The sequence below is a fragment of the Garra rufa genome, chromosome 3 (assembly GCF_049309525.1).
Source record: "Garra rufa chromosome 3, GarRuf1.0, whole genome shotgun sequence".
Classification (NCBI taxonomy): Eukaryota; Metazoa; Chordata; class Actinopteri; order Cypriniformes; family Cyprinidae; genus Garra; species Garra rufa.
The window spans coordinates 50,867,987-50,886,083 of record NC_133363.1 but is presented as its reverse complement, the minus strand read 5'-3'; the positions used below and the strand labels follow the sequence as shown (position 1 = coordinate 50,886,083).

The 18,097-nt window shown below is 35.5% G+C and overlaps 2 protein-coding genes across 2 annotated transcripts in view; one reads left to right on the top strand and one right to left on the bottom strand.

Annotated features, from left to right (window-relative positions):
• Positions 1 to 6,960: 6,960 nt before the first annotated feature.
• On the bottom strand, positions 6,961 to 12,397 carry fis1 (fission, mitochondrial 1). Its single transcript, XM_073837263.1, has 5 exons — positions 12,319 to 12,397; positions 11,769 to 11,901; positions 11,610 to 11,686; positions 11,058 to 11,163; positions 6,961 to 8,396 (listed from the first exon to the last, which is right to left on the bottom strand). The coding sequence occupies exons 1-5, from the start codon at positions 12,361 to 12,363 to the stop codon at positions 8,296 to 8,298; spliced, it is 462 nt and encodes a 153-aa protein (XP_073693364.1). The 5' UTR covers positions 12,364 to 12,397; the 3' UTR covers positions 6,961 to 8,295.
• A 2,086-nt stretch (positions 12,398 to 14,483) lies between these two features.
• Positions 14,484 to 18,097, top strand: part of gigyf1a (GRB10 interacting GYF protein 1a) — a 36,097-nt gene continuing 32,483 nt past the window's right edge. Inside the window, exon 1 of the mRNA XM_073836331.1 lies at positions 14,484 to 14,669. The gene's annotated coding sequence lies outside the window, so the exon portion shown is untranslated. The remainder of the gene's footprint in view (positions 14,670 to 18,097) is intronic.

The following is an 18,097-nucleotide window of genomic DNA, read 5'->3' as shown; positions in this document are numbered from 1 at the left end:
AGGTGAATTGCTCAAAAGACTGAATTAAAGGAGTGTTAGCTTGCCATATTGACTTCGCCCATTGTAGAGCTTTTCCGGTGAGTAGGGAAATGAGAAACGCTACCTTCGATTCATCCGTAGAAAATTGCTGTGGTTGCATCTTGATGAATAGTTGGACTTGCAGTAGGAAACCGCTACACTCAGCCGCTTCACCCGAATACGTGTTTGGTAAAGCCATGGGACTTCCTGAGGCAGATGGCGGCACGGGAGATGGTGTTAGCGCCGCTTTGAAGGCTTTGATGAGTTCGGTGAGTTGATCTGGTGCAGGTGTTTCCTCGTTGTCCATTATGTTGTTGGTCTGATCTTCTGTCACAGCACAGAGGGAGGCAGAGACGGAGGTGAATGTATAAGATAAAAGGTAAGTTTATTAACAGGTTTGGTAAGTATATTGAAGCAGGTATTGAGGTAAGAGTTCTTATCTGAGATGTCCAGCGTTCAGGTAAGTAATTCCAACTATGGAACCAGGAAACCATAGAGTCCACGGGAAGAGCATGCAGGGGTGTGATCGGTAGATCAGACAACGAGGAATGAATCTGTCCGGGTATTTATAGGGGAGCTGATTGGATCCAGGTGAGTAATTAGTAATCAGGTGACAGTGAACGTGTGTGTGTGTCTTCAGGGGGCGTGGTTGGTGGATCTTGCTGTGGTAGAACTCTGACAATAAGATAAGTCCTTAGTTTGTTCCGAACAGTTAAACAGCCTGTTGTTCTTCAGAAACATCCTTCAGGTCCCGCAAATTATGTTTACCCTTTCCAACAGCGACTATGATTTTGAGATCCATCTTTTCACACTGAGGACAACTGAGGAACTCATATGCAACTATTACAGAAGGTTCAAATGCTCACTGATGCTCCAGAAGGAAAAAACATGCATTAAGAGCTAGGGGTGTAAACTTTTGAATAGAATGAACGTGTACATTTTTCTTTTTTTGCCTAAATATCTTTTTTCTTTTCTTTTTTTCCATTTAGTACTGCCCTTCAGAAGTTACAGAAGATACTTACATGTTTCCCAGAGGACAAAATAATTTAAATTTTAAATGTACCCCGATATTCAAATTCAAAAAGTTTTAAAAAAAAGTCTTAATGCATGTTTTTTCCTTCTGAAGCATCAGTGAGCATTTAAACCTTCTGTAATAGTTGCATATGTGTCCCTCAGTTGTCCACAGTGTAAAACGATGGATCTCAAAACCATACAGTCATTGTTGGAAAGGGTTCAAATAAACAGAAGTGCTAAAAAAAATAAATAAAAATAAAATAAAATTAAAAAAAATTGTGGGACCTGAAGGATTTTCCTGAAGAACAACGGGCAGTTTCACTGTTTAGGACAAACAAGGGACACAACTATCACCAAACCAAAAAACACAGCTGTGGAACATTCAGGTAACAACACAAAATTAAGAATCAAGTGTATGCAAACTTTAGAACCGGGTCATTTTTATAAATTAAACTCTTATTTTCTCTCGTGGACTATATGTAAATGTCTTTTATGTGAAATAACTTATTCAGATCAGTACTAAATAAAAAATACCATGCATTTTGTGATCCCTCTTATTTTCTTTGATTCTGCAAGGTGTATGTAAACTTTTGACTTTAACTGTATACAGTTTAAAAAGCTTACTATATTTGTAAACAAATATTGCATTATATTCCTGCCTCACACCTGGTAATTGTCTCAGATTAAAAGTGTCAACATTAACAAGAAATAGGATTTAGTCACTGAAGATATCGCAGGAATGCCTACAAAGATCAAATATGACAAGTTTAAATAAAACGTCACATGACATGCAAATCTTTCATTAATGTTTAAAGGTTTAATAAAAAACTAGCCATCTCTGAAAGAAAGACAATGTTAACAAAATATGACACACCAGAGGATGAAGTTCATGTGGCCACAATGAAAACTTTCAGATTATTGTGAAATCCCTCGGAACAACACAGAGCCTATTGATTTGTAGCATTAATAGCCAGATAACTGTCACTTATCCTACTGCAAAAAGACCTATAAGTGATTAACTTATTTTATTGACGTGAGACTTTGATATTTGATATTTGGAGTAAATAGTACTGGAAATAGGCAAAATGGCAAACCATATCTTGAAAGGTTAAGCTACTGATTCTCAAATCGATTCCAAGTAAAAGGAAGCAAGTATGTTGCAATACATGCTTTTGTAAATTCTGTAGATGATAAAATCAAATGCAGTGAATTCATGTGTATTTAGCTACTCCCATCAGTAAACACTATCGCCATGAAGGGGTGTATAATGCACACGTACATTTAAAAAAAAAATTAAAACTAACCGCGCGCGACCTTTCCAACATGATTACGTAATACGTGAAGTTGCGGATGGCATCGCAGAGCTAGTGCAAAATGAACATTTGTGGTTAAAACGTATATAATAATATATATTCATTACATGTTGTTTGAACATTAATGTGTGTTGGTAGTTTGTGTACACAACCACCCTACAATGATAAAAATCCACCCAGTAGTATTTTTTTAATCTTTAAAAATAATATCCCCTTTTTAAAATCAGGTCATTCTCAGCTTCTTGTCGTTGTGACGAAACACAGTTGATTGACATGAGCGTTTTACCTTAGACCCGCCCTCACCGAGCTGAAACAGACTTCGATCACCATTGTGTGACTCAGGTGCAGACAAGAATGTCTCTGATTGAGCGATTGAGGTGTTTTGTTGTTTGATGTAATGAACACAACAGTCCTCATTTACTCAAGATGCAGAGGAAAGTGTTACTTTCGTTTTTAAAAGGCAAGCGCCGATCCCGATCGACATATGGCTCTATGTTCGTGCAAATCGTTCCTGATACAGCTTCACCCACAGCAGAAGTAAGTATAACGTTTTTTTTATGCATCCTTGTGAATGGCCTTTCTTAATGGCCTTTCGCAGCTAAATGCTGGCTAAATGCTGCTAAAGTAAACATTAAGTCTCATAATCCCAGAGAGGGGCGGGGCAAGCAGAGCTTGTTTGCATTTAAAGGGACCATGTCTTAAAATGAGTTGAGTTTTTGCAGAGCTGATTAAGGTAAAAGGCTGTTTTTTTACACTACTATTGAAAATTTTTAACCAAAGTTTATTATAGACTTTTTATTAAGACCCTAAAGAATCAGATGAACTTGTGGAAAATGGGCATCTGATGACCCCTTTAAGAGTCAGGCGTGACTTCCGGGTTCAGGAAAAACGTCTATAGACTGCTAAAAGTTATAACATATCAAAGAGAAGAGTGCAAAAAAGGAACAAAAGGACAAGAATCCTGACAACATTTGTGTTTGTTCTTATTTCCAGTCAGGCAGGTGAAATATTAAGTATGCATCTTTACATTTGTAACTTCAGTCAAAATATTGCACACTTTCCTGCTTACTTAGTCCTTCTCTATATGATTTAGCAGCTTCCACACGTCTTTTCTGTGGTTTAGACAGTATAAATTAACAGAACAACATATTCAGTAGTACATTAACCATGCAATCCATGCTGTTGTTTACATCCAGGTATCACCGATATGGCCACGCATCTGGGTAACTGACCAAACCCAACTTGCACCTTTTATCTTACCTCGCTTTTTTTGACGTTAAACAGACGCTTTGTGCTTGAACTTGCGCTTTGCTTCTGTGAATAGTAAACCCTGCCTACTTTGATTTGATTGGCCATCTCAATTATTTTGATATTTACAAGAGCTGTTTAACTCGTTAAGCCAGACCAGGCTGAAAATATAACTTCAAAAGTTTTTTAGTCATCCTAACAAGAGCGCTAAAATTCTGAACAGTTGTACCAATGTAACAAATTTATGTAGAGAAAAATGAATGTTTAACTCCTTCATACATCAGAGGACAAAAGTTAGACTAGGTGCTGGTGCTGTGTTGAATCGCTTGCGTGTGATAAGCAGATGATTGTTCTCGGGTTTAAAGGTCAGGTTTATGACTAGCTTGCTTGACTATTGCTATAAGTCAACTTTAATTGTTCTTTATCAAACACAATAGTTTTCCCACATATAGTTCTAAAACCGATGATGACACTTTCAATGATCTGACATTTATGGGGACCATAAAAAGAGCTCATAAAATAGTTCTGTTAGAAAGAAGACTTTCTTCAGTGATGCTGAATCCTGCACGTGGAGATATCCTCAGTTCAAACCCTACACAGCAAACTCAGCAGGGTTAATTCAACTCCAACACAAAGCTCTGTCAAAGATTAAGCATCCCTGCCAAGTTTGCTGTGTTAAATGAGTGTAATTTAATTGTCAAAGTGTCATTTCAATGAAACGTATGTGCTATGTAAAATCAAACACATTAAATTAGCTGCTAAACATGTGTTTGGTCACTCTGCAGGAAGGCCGATTTCCAGGAGCAGGATTGAGTTATGGGTGTAATTTAGGTAGGAACAGTGGACAAGACAAATATAAATGTATAGATGTGTGTAAACAAGAATAAGCCGTGGGGATATGTGTTTGCCTTTTGTACACACAGAGAGAGAGAGAGAGAGTGTTCTGTAATTGCTTTAAGCAAATTTGTTACGTGTAAACAAGGAAAGAAAGAAAATTATGATTGAGCTCTGAACCCAGGCTGTTGTAAATTGTTTTTATGATCTCTTTATTGTCTTGTAACATCAAGTGGCGAGCCAAATCAAAAATTACACCTAATAAATAACAAGGAAAACGTGCATTGATATTGTTTGACTGATTCCAAAATGCTCCTCTTAAAACATAAATGTGACTTTCATGGGATTGAAATGCACTCTCAGAATAAAAAAAGTACAAAGCTGTTACTGAGCCCGTATCAATAGGTACAAAAGCTACATATTTGTTCCTTATTAACCCCTAAATGCTAAATATTAGTACTTTAAAAGTACATATTAGTACTCGAAGTGTACACATTTGTAACTTCTTAAACGGCTACCGCCCCAGTGACAGTTTTGGGAGCTTGACTTGAATCTGTTATTCTCACATCTCGATTCGTTAGTTTGTTCTCCTTTTCATGTTAATGCTGATTTTAATTTCAGTAAAGTTTAGACCTGACTAGCAGAACACCAGGAAAGTCACAAAACAGGAGAGAGAAGAGCTTGTGCATCAGACTTCTTCTCATCATTTGCTTTACCAGTTAATTAGTAACCTCAATACTGTTATAAAATGACGTTACTAATGGCAACCATAAAGCCGGCATTGTAAAGCTGAGATGTCTTAACATGTGAGTTAAGTCCCTGGGATGAATAATGTGGGAAGCACGAATTGTACCCAACATTAAAATGAATGCCGTTATCAGCCATTATCTTAAGTAAACATGTTTTACAATGAATTTGTTACTTTCAAGGCCTGATAGTTGTTGGGCTTAAATCAATGTTGGAGATACTGCCACATCTGAGAGCGTCCAAGCTAATGATGCATGTAGGACAACCACTTTGAGAGTGACTATTTAACCAGCAGCTTCAGACAGCATTCTAAAATTAAAGTATCTGCCTTTTTTTTTTTTTTTTTACCATAATTCCAAGACCTTTTGACTAATACATTTTAAGGGGTTTTAATCATTTTACAGAGATTGCATTTTTAAGAGCAAATTCTAGGCAATTACATTTATAGTCAATCATTTAGCATATGCTTTTATCTAAAGCAACTTACAACTGAGCATTAAATATAATATAATATCCATGCCTGGAAGTCACATTTTTAAAATACCCTGCTATTTCTGTTTTTCATATGGGAACTCTTGTCTTACTGATGTAAACAAGATTTGAGATTAGCCAAATGACAACAAGGTGTATATCCAACTAAAATTAATTTTAAAAAATGCAATTAGGGTTCAAGCGCTTTAAGGCGTTTAAGCACATATTAAAAAGACATTATGTAGCAAGCCTTTTTTCCATATACAGGTAATTTACCATAGAAATATTATGTTTTGTAACATTTCTGACTGTTATAGCACCAGCTGTGGTCTGATCTCTTTAAAACGTTGCATGCTTGTTTAAAATCACCTGTCGCATGTGCTTACCAGGATTTGTGAAGTTTTGTGTTTTTCTTTAGGCTTTATAGGATTGGGGTCAATTCGGACAGGCCGCTTTTCTAAACAACCCCATTATAGTTTCCCAAAAGGGTAGATTTCAAAATTTTCGTAATTATTGATCTAGAGAGTCCAGAGAATTGTACTGCAATGTTTTGTTCCAGACTTATCGAAAAACCTAGGACTAGTTTGCAAAAGTAGGGTTTTTTTTACATCTTCGCAATCATTTAACAAACTATTTGATTGACAGCAGTGGTTCTAGAGGCAAAGTTGTCCGGAATGAGGAGTTCTGTCATATGATAGGAATATCACGTGTATGTGCGAGAAACACGCATTGCACAATTTATGCCTTTAAGAAATGCAATATCGCCCCCAGTGGCCGATTTCTTTCAAATTTCTCACAGACCTTTGGGGCTGTGAGTCAAACAGGCCCACCAAGCACCAATAGGTGCTCAAGCTCAATCGTAGCCATGCTTTTTGAGAAATGTCCTCACAGACATTTGTGACACTTTGGATTAAGACTGTGAGCAGCGATTTTCATGTGTGTTTCATGTGATTTTCCCAATGCCCTCAAATTCAAGGACTTAATGTGGGGACACATTTCAAGTGAGAGCAAGGTTACATCATATTACCTTGTAAGACACATTGTTACCATTTTCATGTGTCAAACACAACTATGCAAAAAAGCATTTTATTCAAATTTCACAGCCTATTTGAGGTAAACGTTGAGGTACCATTGTAGTAGGGAGTATGGGAGACACTAATGAGTAAATGCGTGTAACTAACGTAAATAAAGCAAGCTAGTAGGCATAGGCCACAAAGTGTTGGCGGAATAACACATTAGCCGACAAGAGGGAATAATATGGAAGTTGTTGCTGAAAACTTCATGCACAAAATAAATTCAAGCACTTTCAAGGACCTGTATCTTGGTATGTTTATTATTTACTATTTTTTTCAGATTCACAAACTTTTAGGGATTTCAAGGACCTGTGGGAACCCTGATAAGTGTTCTGAGTTTGGCAAAGATGTCTCATTCTTTTCAGGAGTTATAGGCATTTTACTAAAAGTTGGCCCCTGCCCTTTCGAACGTTTGGTGTCCCTTTGTGACGGTGAGTCGAAAGTTAGACTTTTTTTGATAATTATTGATATTCACTCTCCAGAGAATCTTTCTGCACTGGTTTGGTTCCGATCGGGTGAAAAACCTAGGACTAGTTTGCAAAAAATCCTAATTACTTGAAAATTTCCTCATGATCGAATCTGCTTTTTGTCCAGCGTGAGTCAAGGTTTCCAACAACATAAGACACTTGAGTCAGCGACTGATGGTTTTGGAGTTAAGAGATGGTTTTGATCGCTGTAGTGCCCGTCAGGCAGACTGGGGCGAGACTTGGTGACGTGAGTTCTACCATCCCTTCAACTTTCAAGTCTCTACAACTTACGGTTTGGTCTGCATGATCATTTATACGTGGCAATCGCTAATCCGTGACCATTCTGCGCTTCAACCCCCAATTAAAAACCCCTTTATTTGCTTTTTGTAGATAAAATACATTGTTTTGTTGAATAATGGAAATCCAGTTTCTTAATGTGTGGAGGACAAAGAAAACTGGAAAAAACACAGTTGGTTCAGTATAAAATGAGTACAGATTACAAAAAGTCACACAAGGTAAGCAAGATGAAACACTTGACAGCACATGTAATCCAGTGGGTAACAAACACGGTGCTGACAACGATGACTTGCATGAAAATGCATTACAAGGCCGGTGATCCATGAAACTTCCAAATTAAATGTGCAACTACACATGTAAGCACACCTTATTAATTTAGTAAGGACACATTTTCATTTATTAACAGCCTGAGGTATTAATGTAGTTTATCAAACATGTTCCATATTGATTATCTATAGTGTAAGTGCATTTATATATTTAATTTAAAAAGAGAAAACCCAAAAAATGCATGCTATTACAATATTATCCTGCACTGCAAATCTTTGGCAAACCTCTGTAGCTGAATTTCCTTCGAAAAACAAAAGGTTTCAGAGGAAAAACATACAACTTATTACTTTATTCCAACCCCACACATACCAAAACGAGCTGGAGAATGATAAAGCAAAAGAAGTAGTAAAATATTATGAAAGCCAGCAGAAAAATACAAAATAAAAATGGACAGGCTTCCTCATGGCTTTATGTGATTATAAGAAATCATGAAGTCTCTCTTCGGGAGAGGAACGGAATCAAAGTACGCTCATCAGGAACTCCGTATTAGGACTTTGCACCTTTGGCCACGGCCAAACCAATAAGACCAGCCAATCCGGCCACACCTAAACCGATACCGCCGACGATAGCCATGCCAACAAATCCATCTGAAACGAATAAAAAAAAGAAGTTTTATTTACATGCACATCAAATTCAGTTCAAGGCCTATATTCAAGTGTTTCTACACTTGCAGACATTGAAATATTCCTATAAACATGGTTGCAGGTATGACAATATAATCAAGACTATATAATTACTTTATACAATTTAATAAGGACTTCTCAACTTCCTGCTTTTAAAAAAAATGTCTGACAACATGGTCATAAAATGAAAATAATCAGGTAATTGCTAAAAAGCACGTGCGGTCATGTGCTGGTAACTCAGCAAGAAGAAGAGAGAGCGAATGCAGCAGGGACTAGTGAGAGAAAGCTGTGATGTTACAGTTTACAGATGTAAAATGGCAAAGCAATTATAGAATGTCAAAACGCTCTTTCCACACACTATGTGCAATCATGAAGAACGTAATGAAACCAGATGTAATGCATGTTGCTGTCAAACTGGGACATTTAGTGGAGTATGCACATATATTACTTTTCAGTGTGTTTTTTGAAGAAGGTATAAGCAACAATTTCAGTAACACTTTAGTATAGGGACCATGGAACCATAGGAACTTGTTGCTTAGCATGCCTATTAATAACATATTGGCTGTTTATTAGTACTTATAAAGCACATATTCTACGTCCCTATTCCTACATAATACCTAAACTTAACAACTACTTTACTAACTATTAATAAGAAGCAAATTAGGAGTTTCATGACACAAAAGTCATAGTTAATGGTGAGAACTGAATCTCAAAATAAAGTGTGACCCAAATTTCTTGTTAAAACTGGGTGGGAAAGAATTTGTGGAATCAAAATTGTCAGAAAAACAGTGCAGCAATGGGACTATGGCATTTACATGACTGAATAGCAATTGCTAAATTCTGATTAATGTGCATATATAGTGCCTTGCAAAAGTATTCTTTTTTTTCACATTTTGTTTTGTTGCAGCATTATGTTAAGCTGCTTTAAATTAGTTTTTCCCCACATCAATTTACACTCCATACACCATAATAATGACAAAAACACTGAAATAAGTACATTGCATAAGTATTCATACACTATTGTAACTCAGTACATAGTTGAAGCACCTTTACAGCCTCAAGTTTTTTTGGGTATGATGTGACAAGCTTTGCACATCTGCATTTGGCAATTATCTGCCATTCTTTGCCTCACCTTTTCACCTCTCAAGCTCTGTCAGCTTGGATGGGGGCTGGCAGACATTTTTTTTTATTTTATTAGAGTCCTAGTTGTTCCAATCATCTTCCATTATGGATAATGCTTCTGTGAACCTTCAATGCAGCAGATTTTTTTTCTGAACTCTTTCCTAGATCATTAACTTAACGCAAGTCTGTCACTGAGCTCTACAGGCAGTTATCTTGACCTCAAGACTTGGTTTTTGCTCTGATATGCATTTTCAGCAGTTAGACCTTTTCTGAGAGGTGTGTGCCTTTCTAAATCATACTCATTCAAATTTGCCACAGTTTAACTCCACTCGAAGTGTAGTAACATCTAGAAGCAATATGAATGCTCCTGAGCTAAATTTCGAGTATCCCAGAAAAGGGTATGAATACTTATGCAACGGGATCTTTTCAGTTTTTTATTTGTAATAAATTTGCACAAATGTTAAAAACCTATTTTTTGCTTTGCCATTATGGTGTATGAGATGTAGATTGATGTGGAAAAAAAAAGTTATTTAACATAATGCTGCAACAAAACGTGAAAAAAAATGAAGGGGTATGAATACTTTTGCAAGGCACTGTAGCAGTGACATGCTCCTTCAAAAAGTATTCTAATATGCTGATATTTGGTGCTCAAGAAACATTTCTGATTATTATCAATGTTAAAAACAGTTGTGCAACTTAATATTTTTGTGGAAACCATGATACTTTTTTTCATAGGATTCTTTGATGAATAGAAAATTCAAAACAATAGCATTTGTTTAAAAACAGAAATTTCTTTAGAAAGTTTATTAGCTTTATTAGCTATGTTTCCATCACCCATTTTTATACACATTTTGAAGTATTGCATCAGAAACGAGTGAGTGATGCAAATGGCACAATAAAATAAAAAATCCCTTAATTGGCAAATAATTTTATGCTCGCTTGAGATGGTTTTTGAACTGTTCAAAAACAGGTTAAATGTGAATAGAAATGCATTTTGTGAATAAATTCCTCCATGTGCACCAAAAAAGTCATGTAACAGGATAACTTGACTAACCACTGGGCTGATCTCATTGCACAGTGTCGGAAATGTTAGGGTTATTCTGAAATGCCTGAGCAAAGTCTGTCTTCAAAGTATTTCTGTATAACTGTCTCCTAAACAGCAGGCATCTCCCTCCAAAAGCAGTGACCACATTTATTGCGTTTCAAATGCTCTCTCTGAGTCGCAAGTAATGTATTATATATAAAAAGTATTATATTCAGTGGCTTCTCCTACTTTTCTTAGTGATATTTAGTGCCAGTTTATCAGGAAGTTACGATTTTGATCTCTTATTCGCAATGTTTTATGCAATATTCTAATTTTGCACAAGTTAAAATCGCAACTTTGGATGGAAATCCGGCTATTGTCACTTTTATTAAAATTAAATGAGTCCTTGCTAAATAAAAGTATTAATTATTAAAATGTGTCACAAAATCCTAATTTAAAGGGCCACTGACTTCTCTCACCTTTTTTTAGCGCATTGTTGATGAGTTTCTCCAGTTCCAGGGCCTGTTTATTCTCTGGTTCATTCTTCAGCAGAGTTCGAATGTACTTCAGTGCTCTCTCATATTCCTGAGAGAAGAACAAAAGATTGATGAGCAAAACAAAGAGAGAGATTAAATATTTCAAAGCCCATTTAAATTCAGCATGAATGAGCATAAGACAATTCTTTCACAAATTGATTTGGGGGTAAAATATGACTTGACAGTGTACCTGCCAGGTTTTGTGAGATTCATCTCTGCACATTTACTTCATCTGGTGTTCGTATTGAACCGTTTATACATTACACTTGTTTATATGGTGACGTGACAATAAAGTTACTTAACAGATCTGATTTAATTTAGAAATTATGCAGTAAATTCCAATGTAATAGGGCTTCCAGGAACAGAGTTGAGAAACACTCTTTTAATTAGATGCCTGAGACGTCTTCATACAAATATATGTTATATAAATAACATTTAATAGCAGTGAAAACCACAAACCACAGCACATATCAAAAAAGGAAAATGCAAACTCACCTTAAGTCTATAGTTTGCAACAGCAAGGTAGAAGAGAAAATCTCTCTGATCATCTTTTTTGCATGTATGAACCAGTTCTGATCAAAGAAAACAGAATCACGTTTTACTGAATTTTTTACTAACAATTATAGTTAGAGCTTAACAAGCTGAAGCACTGACCTTCCAATAGCTGAATGCCTTTTACAATGTCGTTTGTGTACTTGCTTCTGATCAAACACCAGGCGTATTCAAAAGTAGTTTCCCTGGAAACAGGTCCTTTCACCAGCTCAGCGTTATATTTCTTCTCAAACCTCTAAAAGATAAGAAGCCATTGACAATCAGATTGACTCAATTGCATCAGTGGATGGATAATATCATGATCATGCGCTCCCCCTGGCCGACAAACATAGACTAACTTTTACAGCAGGAATTAAACATCTGATTTCATTAAAAAAGTAGGTGAGATGATAGTATAACAATAGTATATTGATAAAATAAGACTATTTTATCCAAAAAGCGTTGTAGGTCTACTCTTACGTAAGTCTATGAGTTACATCAATCATGACATATTCAATGTTGTTGTTTTGATGAAGTACAGTACAACTGCGTAAGTCGAGACTCCCGATTAAAACCCGATATCAGTCATTTCACCACATACAACCAAGCATCAAGACGACATCGATGTCATTTTGGATTTACACTCATAAAAGTAAAGAATCAAATGTTTTACCTTTAGATCTTCTGGTGCCACTATATCCGACACAACCGCCTCCATGTTCGCGGAAAAACCAACACAAGCGCGTTCACGAAGCTGTCAAAGTAAAAGTCCGTGATTATGACGTACTCGATTTCAGTGTTGTAATCGCAGCTATATTTCTGAAAATCTTCCCAAGACCAAAGAAGCTAATTTTCGTGTATTTTAATTAACATGGAATTTGGTAATTTATGATGATTATAGTGGTTATAATTATAATGGTTATATTTTTATTTTTAAATATGAAGACCACAGTGAAAACGCATGTTTATTTTATATAGGCTATTTCCAAATACCATCTATCCATTTTTATAATACATAAGACTGCAATTGAACATTTAAATGATGTAATCACAATGTTACATTTCCATAATTGATTCTTCTGATGTTTTCTTGCTTATCTGCTTTCACACAATTTGATCTGTAAAATCTGTACAATCTATAGAAACAAGCTGTACAAAATCGGTATCTATAGAAATAAAAGTACTTGGCTTGGAGCAATAATCTTTTTGGAGCTTTTTTTTATTCCAAAATAACTGTTACCAAGAATATTCACAGATTACCAAAAATTCACAGATTCAAAATTATAGACATGTATAAAACCAGTCAAAAGTTTTTGAACAGTAAGATTTTTAATGCTTTTTAAAGATGTTTCTTCTGCTGACTAAGCCTGCATTTATTTGATCCAAAGTACAGCAAAACAGTAAAATTTTGAACTATTTTTACTATTTAAAATAACTGTTTTCTATTTGAGTATATTTTAAAATATAATTTATTCAGGTGATCCTAATATTCTGATTTGCTGCTCAAAAGCATGTATTATTATTATTATTATTATTATTATTATTATTATTAATATTATTATGTTGACAACAGCTGAATATAATTTTTTTCAGGTTTCTTTGATTTTTGCTTTGATCACAGGAATAAATTACATTTTGAAATATATTCAAATAGAAAACATTTTTTTTTTTAAATATTTCACAATATCATTGCTTTTGCTGTATGTTGGATCAAAAAAATGTAGGCTTGGTAAGCAGACATCTTAAAAAAACTTAAAAAAATATTAATGTTAAATAATCTAAAATAAAAAACATTTATTATTATTATTATGTTGACAACAGCTAGAATTTTTTCAGGTTTCTTTGATGAATAGAAAGTTGAGAAGAAAAGCATTTATCTGAAATAGAAATCTTTTGTAACATTAAGAATATCTTTATTATCCCTTTTGATCAATTTAAAGGATCCTTGCTAAATGAAAGTATTAACGTCTATGATCAAAGACTCAACTGTTTTAAATATTGATAATAATAATAATAATAATAATTGATAAAAAACTGTAAAAATCTTAATGTTAAATAATCTTAAATAAAAAACATTAAAAAACATTATTAATGTTATGTTGACAACAGCTAGAATTTTTGTTGAGAAGAACAGCATTTATCTGAAATAGAAATCTTGATCAATTTAAAGCATCCTTGCTAAATAAAAGTATTAATTTCTATAATTTCTATAAATATATATATATACTGACTCCAAGCTTTTGAATGGTTTAGTGTATAATGTAACAAAAGATTTTTATTTCAGAAAAATGCTGATCTTTGGATCTTTCTATTTATTGATGACTCCTTAAAAAAAGTACTCAATTGTTTTAAATATCGATAATAATAAATGTTTCTTGAACAGCAAATCAGTATATTAGAATGATTTCAGAAGGATCGTGTGACACTGAAGACTGGAGTAATAATTAAAAATGTAGCTTTGATCACAGGAATAAATTGCATTTTTAAATATATTCAAATAAAAGGCAGATATTTAAATAGTAAAAATATTTCACAATATTTTGTTGGATCGAATAAATGCAGGCTTGGCGGGCAGAAGAGACTTCTTAAAAAAACATTAAAAATCTTACTGTTAAAAAACGTTTGACTGGTAGTGTATGTATTTATTTATTTCAATATTGTTTCGGTCCAAACATTTTAGTCATGTGGCTTTTATTTTGTACAAGTACATTTCCTGCAGTAATATCAAATGTTCCGTTAGGGGTCGCTCTCTTCACGCTCCTCTAAAAGCAACTCGACACTCCGGTCACGTGGTATGACCGAGTAGGACGGCCATCTTCCCTAAAACACAAACAACAAGAGCGTACTAGACATCAACACGCAACGACCATTGGAGAGGGAGTGAGAGCAAAAAACAGTAAAAACGGAACACGATTCTCGAGGAGGAGCACAGAACACAAACAACTGCACATGCATCCAAAGTGAAGATCGTAGAGTTCGACGGGGCGACTGGACAGTAATCGCATCGACAGCTCCAGAAATACGGTCAGGAACTGTGTGTGCCTCTCTCTCCTTGAATGTCTGAAGCGTTAATGGCAGATGGGTGTTGCATTAAGTTTTATGCAAACTTGGAAGGGGAAGGGCAGTGTGTGTGCGGACAGCGAACGCATATTATTGCATAAGCAGCTTTAAGTGGCCAGCGCTTGGGTGTGTGGGAATTAATCGTGCTGTTTTAAGATGTGAGGCTTGTTGTATGTTTGCTAAGGCAGCTGTGGCCATGGGTTGAAGGCCACGGGAAGCAGCGGAGTGGAGTTTGGAGGGGCGCCGCGTGCACAGGGAGGGGGAGTGTGCAGGCTGTGCACGCGCATGCACACTCCCCCCTCCTGGTGCACGCGACGCCCCTCAAAAGTCCTCCAATCAATAGAAAAACGACACCACGCTATTTTAATAGTCATTTTCGTTGCACGCTATAAATATTAAACATCGACATTTCGCATGTGTTACAAAATAGCCCTTTTCCTCGGCGTACGTTTGAGTTGAGCCTGAGGACACATCAAATAGAAATGGCGTAATGGCGAGTAGTTAGTTGTAGTTATGTCCCATTCTTGAACGATTCGTTCTTTTGAGTCGGATCTTTTTAGTGAATCGATTGAACCGATTCACAAATAGGATTGTTTCACGACGGTTGTCAAGCTATTAGCTCACTGACTCGTTGAATCCCAAACTGTCAGATTCGAGATTTTACTTGTGGGATGTTAAGTAAATAACTTTTATTAACGTTAAGTTACTCAATAAATATTTAATGATTGAATGGAGTAATTGTTTCAAATAGAACTTACTGGAAATATGTTTATGATTCAAAGCATTTCAAAAGAAGATAACTTAGGTCAATGTAGGCAGTCGTGGCCTAATGGTTAGAGAGTCGGACTTGTAACCCTTAGTATGGGTCACCATACTTGGCCACACATCACGTCCTTTCCTTTCCTTCTTTCCTTAGAAATGGCTTAATGGCCAGTAGTTAGTTGTACTTCTGTTCCATTCTTGAACGATTCGTTCTTTTGAGTCAAATCTTTTCAGTGAATCGATTGAACCGATTCACAAAATGGATTAGTTCGCGACGGTTGTCGAGCTATTAGCTCACTGACTCCTTGAATTGCAAACTGTCAGATTCGAGTCAATTGACGATTTTACTTGAGGGATGGAAAGTAAATAAATTTGCTCAAAGTTAAGTTACTCATTAAATATGTAATGATTGAATAGAGTAAAGGTTTCAAATAAAACTTACTGGAAATATATTAATGATTCAGAGCATTTTAATTGAAGATATGTCAATGTAGAAATAGCCTAATGGCGAGTAGTTAGTTGTAGTTATTTCCCATTCGTAAACGACTCGTTCTTTTGAGTCAGATCTCTTCACTGAATTGATTGAACCATTTCACAAATGGGATTGGTTCACAAATCCTTCTGAATGCTTATTGAGTCATGAGTTCACTGATTCGTTGAATCGCGAACTGTCATATTCGGAATGAGTGGAGTGGATCAAGGATTTTACTTGTGGGATGGAAAGTAACTTACTTTAAAAACTGATTTTAATAACCTATATATATATATATATATATATATATATATATATATATATATAATTGTGAGTCAAAGCATAAACAAAGATATGTCAGTTAATGAAGTGTTACAAATGGAAGAAAAGGCATTTGTGGTTGGCCAAACTGAACCAGGATTTCTATGGGGTTCCATTTGTGCTGAAAAAGAGTCGACTGCCTTGTGCTTTGTACTATACATTTGCCCCATTGTCTTTGTCTTATTCTGTCATCCTATTCTGTCGTCCTGTTCTGTCATCTTGTTTTGTCGTCCTTTTCTGTCGTCTTATTCTGTCGTCCTATTCTGTCCCTGTTCTGTCGTCCTGTTCTGTCGTCTTATTCTGTCGTCCTAATGTTGTGTTGTTCTGTCATTTTTAAGTGTGGTAAAGTTTTAGATTTGATATTCGCTGCATATTCGACTAAGATGCTTTAGGGATCATCTGCAAATTTACCTCACAGTACAAAATGAAGTCCAATAATTCATTCAAATTAATGTTTACAGGACTATCGTAAATGCTTAGTGGGTAACTTGACTAAATAAATGTTGCCAATTGGAACTATTGTGTAAAGCCAGATATTGGCAAAATATATTAAGTCAGTTTGCTCACCGTTTGCTCGTTTTGTACTGTGAGGTAAATTTGCAGATGATCCCTAAACCATCCTAGTCGAATATGTAGCAAATATCAAATCTAAAACTAACTTTACTGCACTTAAAGATGACAGAACAACAAGACATTATGACGACAGAATAAGACGACAGAACAGAACGACAGAACAAAATGACAGTTAGGACAACAGTAAAAACAACAGAGAAAAGGAAAGCAGGACGACAGATTAAGACAATTTCAACAAACAACATGCACGTCAACATATACTGATTTACCTGAACAAGTAGGCAATGACTGTAGACAAAGACAAATGTATAGTACAAAGCACAAGGCAGTCGACTTTTTTTTCGGCACAAATGGAACCCCATAGATTTCCAGGGCAAGAATCATCAACATTTATGTTTGTTCTTATCATTTCCAGAAATTATTACTGTTTGTACTTATCTTTACCACAAATTAACTTTAGTTTGCCAAAATATTGCGGCTTTTCCTGCTTAAGTCCTTCAATGTATGATTTAGCACCTTCCACATGTTTTTCCTGTGGTTTAGACAGCATAAATTAGCAGAACAACGTATTCAGTAATACATTAACCATGTAATCCATGCTGTTGTTTACATTCAAGGATTGCCAATATGGCCGTGTATTCGGGTAACTGACCAAATCATGATGTAAGTGCAAATCCTCTATACTCTTATGAGTAGAAATTACATATTAATACCATTATTAATAAACACAATGTACATTTGCCATTGTCCATGGCATTATTAGTACGCTCAGTGCATGAAACAAGTTTTAGTGACCACCTGATGATATAAAAAGAATCGCTGAATCATTTTTTTAACCAGTTCTTTGAATCAAATTGTTTAATCTCTTTATACTTGAGTTGTTTGCTGTTATGTGGCAGCTCTTCACATAGCCATCGCGAATGCTTAACTCCCATGATGAATTATGAGCTCTCTCAGGCATACTGATGTATCTCTAAGTGCCTTTGAAATTACAGGTGTCTTTAATTGTTCTTGAGACGATATGGATTCTCATATAGTACTTTACGTTAAAGAGCCAGGCTCCCCCAATGAATACTATTTATTCTCAACGGTTTGTTCTGTTGCTTAGATATTTCTGTTGCTATGACATCTGTGGGTGCTGTTGATTAAACCCCTGGGATGTTGCTTTTCCATTTCCATGCTATCCTGATTGCAATAACGTCTAGTTGTGCAGCGCAAATGCCAATAATATAGAAAGAATTTCACCTAAAACACACATTATGCA

Bases quoted from the DNA above. Each gene is read 5' to 3' on its own strand.
- fis1 (XM_073837263.1), bottom strand. From the start codon at position 12,363: ATGGAGGCGGTTGTGTCGGATATAGTGGCACCAGAAGATCTAAAG. The intron at 11,902-12,318 runs GTAAAACATTTG...CTTATCTTTTAG, and splicing joins TGGCACCAGAAGATCTAAAG to AGGTTTGAGAAGAAATATAA. The intron at 8,397-11,057 runs GTGAGAGAAGTC...TATTCGTTTCAG, and splicing joins CAACAATGCGCTAAAAAAAG to ATGGATTTGTTGGCATGGCT.